General features: G+C 46.6%; 1 protein-coding gene across 2 annotated transcripts in view; it reads left to right on the top strand.

Moving 5' to 3' along the window:
- THRSP (thyroid hormone responsive) overlaps nt 1-7,303 on the top strand; it is a 28,453-nt gene extending 21,150 nt beyond the window's left edge. For both annotated transcript variants that reach the window (XM_081537548.1, XM_081537547.1), the window contains exons 2-4: nt 560-741; nt 2,101-2,985; nt 6,835-7,303. In XM_081537548.1, the coding sequence (XP_081393674.1) occupies nt 2,510-2,980 (471 nt within the window). In that variant the 5' untranslated portion in view covers nt 560-741; nt 2,101-2,509 and the 3' untranslated portion in view covers nt 2,981-2,985; nt 6,835-7,303. The remainder of the gene's footprint in view (nt 1-559; nt 742-2,100; nt 2,986-6,834) is intronic.
- Nucleotides 7,304-8,199: the final 896 nt, after the last annotated feature.

The following is an 8,199-nucleotide window of genomic DNA, read 5'->3' on the forward strand; positions in this document are numbered from 1 at the left end:
TGCCTCCTTCCAAGCCAGGGACCTATTTTTCAAGGTGACTGGACATTATAACCAAGGACTGTAGAGTGCATCAGAAAGTGAATCTAATGGTCATCAGTCAGCCAGCATCTACTGAGCATTTGCAGGGCTGGGCCCCAGGATAGGTACAAAGGGAACTGAAGTGTGTGTAGCAAGTCCTAGAATGGAAGAATAAAGGAGAAATTAGGAGCATAGCATAGGAAATAGGAATGGCCAGGAGGCAGTGCGTGTTTACTGAGGTTTTGTAATATGTCAGGTATTAAACACAAACGTCGTCTCTAATCCCCATAATTGTTAATATCAGTGGGCAGGATTTACCACTAATTCCAGTTTCTTCTTGTCTAAAAGCTAATGGTGTGCGTCTTAAGACTAATTACTTGACCTTCCCAGGCTTCAATTTCCTCCTCTGTGAACAAGGACTATCTACGCCATAGGATTATTGGGAGAATTGACTTCTGTTCTAAGCAATTTGCATGTATCAGGTTAGCTTAGGATAGCAAATCCTCAGTCAATGTTTGCTCTTATCATTATTACAACATAGGAGGAAGTTGAAGCTCAGAGAGGAATGGTGACTAGCCCAGGGTCACACAGCCAGAGGGAGGAAGAGTTGGCCGTGCTCTGTGTTCTGCTTACAACCTGCAATACAGAAAGGATTACAAGTGGAAGCTTTGCCCTCACAGCAGACCCACGGCTGGACTTGGCTGCCCCCTGTGCCTTAGAGAGGTAAGGCCAACTGTCTAATGCAGGGTGACCTCAGGTCATCTGCAGCCATGTGCTTGGTCAGCCCATGAAGGGGGCTTGCAGAGAGGGACAGCAGTCACTTTCTTCTGAGGCCTGGAGACCTGGGCTGAGCCTCCTCCTGTCATGTCTGAGACCTTGGGCAAGTACCTCCTCTTTCCTGAGTCTCAGTTTCCTCATTTGGAAAGGGGGACACTAATGTTTTTCTGCTCAATCTGCAGCGTGACTAAGCAAGTTAAAGGCTGGAGGATGGTTTTTTTCACACTATCCTGTTGTGCTCATATAAACAGAGTTAAGGCCCATGACTTTTGGATAGGGTGAATGTTTTGATTTCATGGGGGAGGGGTGGCAGGCTGTAGTGAGTTAGATTCCAGTTCAATGTAAAGACGAACAATCGCATGGCTCCGGCCGTAGGAGTAGAAGGAAGTGGTCCAGTGGGTGAGCACCAGTCAGGAGGGTGCAGAGGGATCCCTGCCCTGGAGTGGGGGTGAAGGTGGCCTAGTTGAGACAAGATGACCTCCTATGCTCTCATTCTCCTCTCTCCTCCCATGCTGGGGCAAAAGGTACTTAGTAAATCTTTCCTCTCAAAGTGGAGTTGCAAGCAGGGCCTGACTCAGAACTCAGAAGGTCTTGTTCACTTGACTCTGCTACTAACTTGTGCAACTTTGAACCTCTTATTAGGGTTCATTTTTCTAATTATTAATAAGTATAGCAAATGCAGTTTGCCAACTGTGAAAATGTGGCAATGCAAGGGATTATTATCTTCTCAAGACTATTGGCCGAAACACTGGGTCAATGGTAAAGACGAAGCTTTATAACTCATGGGATTACAGGCTAGAGTTGAGAGGGACCTCAGCATTAATCCAGCAACTGCATGAATAATACTTCTGGGGACTACATTTTGTGATTTACAAAGCATTTTGTTTAGCCTTGTCTCCTTACAATAACACCTTAAATCTATAGACACGGAGATGGATCCTGTTAACTTGTATAACTTACGCAACTTCACACATCAGTCTAGAATCCTAAATGGAGGTGAGAGAGAGGTGGTCCCAGGCTGGGATCCCAGCCCCAATGGCACCATAAGCAAGTTACTTTAGCTGCGTGCACCTCAGTTTTCTCATTGGTAAAATGAGAATGTTAAAGCACTCATTGTACGGACCGGGTGAAAGAGCTCAGTGTAGTACTTGATGCGAAGAGAGAGCTCTTAAGTGTTAACTAGCAAACGATGGCAACACATGACTGAGAAATTGCAGAACCGGACTTCTGGCTCCCCTCTGATGGCTCTTTGCCCCACACTAAGCCATTTTATTGCATGACACTCTTCCCTTGTTCATTTCACAGCTCAGGCACCCAAGTTAAAGAAGCAAGTTGGGCATTAAGACACAGATAGCCAAGGGACATCTTGGTCTTAGGTGACCTGAGAGAATTAATTATTGCCCCGGGGTCAAGTGCACCAGCTGCTAAAGGACAAGGCTGCCCTCTAACTGGCTCTTCAAGCTGATGAAGGAGGAGCTGGGCTCTTACTGAGGCAGTCATGGAGCACTGAAATGACAGTCAGAAATCTGGCAGTTCTGCCCCTGGGCAGATGGATCACCTGATACAGGACACTGGGACCCAAGCCCTAGGATTGGCCTAAAAGAGGGCTGTGTTGACCTACCGGCTGGGTCTTGGCATCCTGTCAAACTGCTGTGCATGCTGACATAAAAATAACAGCCTGGAAACAGAGCCAAGGCAGTCTGCTGGACTCCATATGGAAGATAACGCCACCATGCAGGTGCTGACCAAGCGCTACCCCAAGAACTGCCTGCTGACCATCATGGACCGGTACTTGGCTGTGGTGCGCAACATGGAGCAGGTGGTGATGATCCCCAGCCTTCTGCGGGACATGCAGCTGAGCGCACACGGGTACCAGGCCCAGGCGGGCACCTCCAATCTCTACAGCTACTTCACCATGCTCAAGGCCATCCGCGTGGATATGGAGCACGGGCTGCTGCCCCGGCAGGAGTGGCAGGCCAAGGTTGCAGGTTGCAAAGCCGATGGAGCTGAGACTGAAGCTGGAGAGATGGAGGAGGCTGAGGAGGAGAGGGTGTCAGGGCAGCTGGACCTGGAAGCCCAGTTCCACCTGCACTTCGCTAGCCTTCATCACATCCTCACCCATCTTATCCTGAAAGCCGAGGAGGTGACAAGGAGATACCAGGAGAAAATAGGACAGGCCATGTAGGAAAGGTAATGGTGGCTGTGCTAATGTCCACCGAGGGGCATCCAGGGGAGGAAAGGGAGCAGTGGTGAACCCAGTGGGAGAGGGCAAGCCTGGCTCTCAGACAGCCACCCTCGCTTTCGGGTATTGAGACCACAACCCAGGAAGGCCCAAGGCCAGGCTTGTCTTACTCTCCTTCTGACCCAGAATTGGTGAGTAATGATGGGGAACTATTATGGAAACATAAGGAAAAGTGGTTGGTGTGTGCATACCTTATGTGCACTTGTAGGTATCTGTGCATTTAGTAGTAAGTATGCAAATAGTTGGACTTCCCTGAGAGTTCAGATGGTAAAGAATCTGCTTGCACTGCAGGAGACCCGGGTTCAATCTGGGTCAGGAAGATTCCCTGAAGGGCATGGCTACCCACTCCAGTATTCTTGCCTGGAAAATTTCACGGACAGAGGAGCCTGGTGAGCTACAGTCCACGGGGTTGCAAAGAGTCAGGCATGACTGAGAGACTTATGTTTTGCACCACTTCATTTGGAGCTGTATGAACTGAACAAGTGTGTTCACACCATTGACTTCTTTAAGAATCTGATTAAAGCCAAGGACTCTCTCCCCAGAGTCCAGGCATATAGACATATATATGACTGTATATGCAACTTCAGAGGCCCATCCATGAATTCTAAAATAAGAACCTCTGATGTCACATATTAATAATAGCTCCTATTTGAGCACATAATAAATGTCAATATAGTCCCTAAATGCTTGAGATAGGATGAACTCATTTAATCTTCATAACAATTCTAGGAAGATGGGTTTTATTATTTCTATTTTATAAATGAAGAAACTTACTCAAGGCACGTGTTTACTCGGGTGTTGAATGTGAGTTTTGTGTGAGTGTCGCACTGCTTCCAACATTTTTTCAAGTTATGGGATATGGAGAATTATATTTATATGGCATCCGGGGATACATGGGTGAGGCTGTTGGGTACATGAGTGAGGCTGCTCACCATAGTCCCAAAACTAGCAGAGGTGCTCTGGCCATCCCAAGTTGCATCCAGCCAAGTGGAAAGTTAAAGGACCACTGTGTGGACACTCTAACTCGAACTAGGCACACCAGTGTGGAGGCACGCCTGCTAGGAAGCCCAGTTGTGAGGACGTATACATACATGTTGGGATCTGAGCCCAGAAAGGCTGGGGTTGTGAGGTGTAGGTGAGCAGGAAGCTAGACAAGCAGGTGGTGCCACACAGGGTAGGAGGTTGGAAGGGGATCTGGGACAATCTTGGGTGGGTCACTCTTGGGTAAAGATTGGGAGAATTTTGGCCACAACACCTGCTGGTTTTGATCCTGTGTCACATGCCGGCTCTGTTCCCATCAGCTGGCTTGACTGGTGATAAACCATGTCCATATCCATGGGAATCTCAAAGCACCTGATGTAGGTTTTTGGGCAGAATCTTTATCCTCTTTTTACCTGTAAGGAAATTAAATCCAGATAGAGGAAGTGTCTCACCCAAAGTCACATAACTGTTTAGTCGCTAAGTTGTGTCCATCTCTCTTGACCCCATGGACTGTAACCAGGCTCCTCTGTCCATGGGATTTCCCAAACAAGAATACTGGAATGTGTTGCCATTTCCTTCTCCAGGGGATCTTCTTGACCCAGGGATTGAACCTAAGTCTCCTGCATTGCAGGCAGATTCTTTACTGCTGAGCCACCAGTGAAACCCCATGCAATTGGTAAGGGGATAAAAAAAGCAAGACTGGCCCCAGAGCTGGGCATTCTTTTTTTTTTGGCTGTGCTGGGTCTTTGTTGCTACATGGACTTTTTGTAGTGCACGGGTTTCTCACTGGGGTAGCTTCTCGCTCTCTCTTTTTTTTAACAGTAAATGTGAAAATACTTAGAAATTTTTATCTTTATTTTTGGCTGCACTGGATGTCCATTGCTGCATGCAGGCTTTCTATAGTTGCGGTGTGGCTAACTCTGGCTGTGGTGCGTGGGCTTCTCACTGCAGTGGCTTCTCTTGTTGCAGAGCATGGGCTCTAGGGTGCATAGGGTTAGTGGGATCTTCCCGGACCAGGGATCGAACCTGTGTCCCCTGCATTGGCAGGCTGATTCTTAACTGCTGGACCACAGGGGAAGCCCCTGGGGTAGCTTCTCTTATTGTAGAGCAAGGCTCTAGGCATGTGGGCTCAGTAGTTATGACACACAGGCTTAGTTGCTCCGTGGCATGTGAGATCTTCCTGGACCAGGGATCAAACCTGTGTCCTCTGCACTGGCTGGCAGATTCCTAACCACTAAACCACCAGGACAGTCTGATCTGGGTGTTGTTTCCATCAGATTTACTCTCTGCCATATTGTGTTATCTTCATGATTTTCCTGAGGCCACTATGTAATGATGGGTAATACACATGGACCCTAAGTACACAGTCTAGAGAGTTCTGCTCCAGGTATTTTCGCAGCCATTTTCCGTTTCCCTACCTCAAACCTGGGCTTCCCAGGTGGCTCAGTGGTAAAGAATCTGCCTGCCAATGCAGGAGACTTGAGTTAAATCCCTGGGTCAGAAAGATCCCCTAGAGAAAGCAATGGCAATCCACCCCAGTGTTCTTGTCTGGAAAATCCCTTGGACAGAGGAGCCTGGGGGCTACAGTCCATGCAGTTGAAAAAGAGCTGGATATGACTCAGTGACTAAACAACAACAACTTCAAATCTACACCTAAACTGCCAGCTTCAACCCTGTGTCCCTGTCCTCTTGAAATGGCCTTTCCTTGAGTGGCCTTTTAGAGGTTCTTCTTGAATGTTAAGGGGGCTGGGTCAAGAGCTCTGGGTTCAAGTTCTGATTCCACCACTAATGAGCTGTACAGCCTTGTTTTTGCTCACTTCTCTGGGTTTCAGTTTATTCACTGAATAATAAAGGTATTAGTAAAAGGACTGGCACTTGAAATAGTTTTATAGTTTAAAATTACTTGCATATCAATGATCTAATGGAATTACAACCCCCTTTTACGTATGAAAAAACCTGGAGGTCTGAGAGAGAAAATGAGTCTGAGGTTACTCAGGAAATGGCAAAGCCAAGATATGAACGGACCCTGGACTAAGTCACATCTAATTCCTTTCCTCTACACTACGGATTTCCTTAGCACTTTAGAATTCTGCAGCCAGGGCTGGAGGTGAGAATTAGGGATGGCAGAGCAGTGAGATACATCACGCCTTGACCACCCAAACCCCCTGGAAGACAAGAGCAGCCAGTTCTACACTGTAATAACATACTTCAACACACTGTTTTTTGTGGTGGCTGAACAAAAGTTAAAAAAGAAATACCTAGCCTCTTGTCCGGAGAAGGCACTGGCGACCCACTCCAGTACTCTTGCTTGGAAAATCCCATGGACAGAGGAGCCTGGTAGGCTGCAGTCCATGGTGTTGCTAAGAGTTGGATACGACTGAGCGACTTCACTTTTCATGCACTGGAGAAGGCAATGGCAACCCACTCCAGTGTTCTTGCCTGGAGAATCCCAGGGACGGGGGAGCCCAGTGGGCTGCCGTCTATGGGGTCGCACAGAGTTGGACACAACTGACGCGACTTAGCAGCAGCAGCAGCAGCCTCTTGTCCTGGCTCTGCACTGACCTCTCTATGCCCTGGACAACTTATTTCACCTTTCTGTAGTTTTCCTGTTAGTAAAGGGCAGAGATGAAGCTAGATGATGTATTGCAGCTCTGACAACCAGATTCTTCTGGTAGTGCTATAAGGCCACTAGGGTTTTCCCACAAACAGCACCATTGTGCTTTTTTCAATATGTTTCCTATTTCAATAGACATGTGACAGTACTTTAATGGTGTGAACTTATACTGACTTGTTTTGTTAAATTTGTGCACCCACAGCTTACTCCACATGATAGAAGGCAGTCTCTGTGATGAAGACGTGGAGCAGTTTGCTAGCCTGATGACGGTAAGACCGGAAAGACCTGGACCTGCAACTACAAGTGAAGATGATTTGGATGTCTGTGATTCCCCCCTACCTTCCTCTGAGCACCAATTCCTGGACTCATCATTGCGTCACTGTTAGGCTGCCTGCTGCTGTTCACAACTCCTCGCTCCTCTTACTAGCTTGGGGTGGAAGCCAGTGACTCATAAGGGACCACATGTCTGTCACCTGGTCGGTGTGCTACAATAGAAATAGAAGTTCTAGCATCTGACTAACCAAAGTTTACTTCTCTCTTGGCAGTCATTCACTGCAATCGTGAGCAAGTTATTTAACCCACTGTGGCCTAAATTTCCTCATCTATAAAATGGAGATAGTGTTACCTATCCCATGAAGTTGTTTTGAAAATTAAACAGGAAGTCAAAAGCATCTGGCATGTGAGAGCTATTATTATAGGTCTATTTTTTCTCTCACCCTCCCCTTGTATTTGTTCTAGTCCTCCCTTACTTTCTACCCTCCAGAACTAAGAAGCAGAGTCCTCAACCCTGAGTGGTTCACACTCCTATGCCTATTGAGCAGAGGTTAACTATAAACTTATTTATTGCAACAGCAATAAAAATACCTTGTATTTGTACATACCTTTATTAACTTCTAAAGTACTTTCCCAGACATGATTTCATTTTTAACAAGTAGGACTCAAGAGAGGCGAGGTGGAACCATGTGATTTTTTTCTATCTGCTTGTATTCATACTGCCACCTAATCTGAAATCACATGTAAACAATTTTATTAATCTCCAAAACCTAATCTGATTATGAAATCTGAGCTTAGAAACAAAAACCCTGGACAAGTTTTTGGACTTGATAAGCCATAAAGAGTAAAACCTCATTCTAGTTAGGTGGGATCTTTTCCTTCTAATCCACTGTAGACGGGCTTCTCTGGGGTAAACAATCTGCTTGCAATGCAGGAGACCCGGGTTCAATTCCCTGGAGAAGGGAATGGTTACTTACTCCAGTATTCTTGCCTGGAGAATTCCATGGACAGAGGAGCCCCGAGGGCTACAGCACATGGGGTTGCAGAGTCAGACATGACTTAGCAACTAACACTTTCACTTTCCACTGTAGACAGTGTTAGCTACTGAGCTCACTTTCCCCAGGATGTTCCAACTAAGAGCTGAGACCCCTTTGCTGTATCAGTCTCCTAGCTATTCTCCTAGTTGTGAGTTTCCTCCTTTTAAACCACCTTCTATGGTGTTGCAGAGAGCTCAACAATATAACCATGACCATGTTATTCCTATTTAAAATCCTTTAGTGACCTTCCACTACCT

The sequence above is a fragment of the Giraffa tippelskirchi genome, chromosome 10 (assembly GCF_054371585.1).
Source record: "Giraffa tippelskirchi isolate mGirTip1 chromosome 10, T2T-mGirTip1v1.2.pri, whole genome shotgun sequence".
Lineage (NCBI taxonomy): Eukaryota > Metazoa > Chordata > Mammalia > Artiodactyla > Giraffidae > Giraffa > Giraffa tippelskirchi.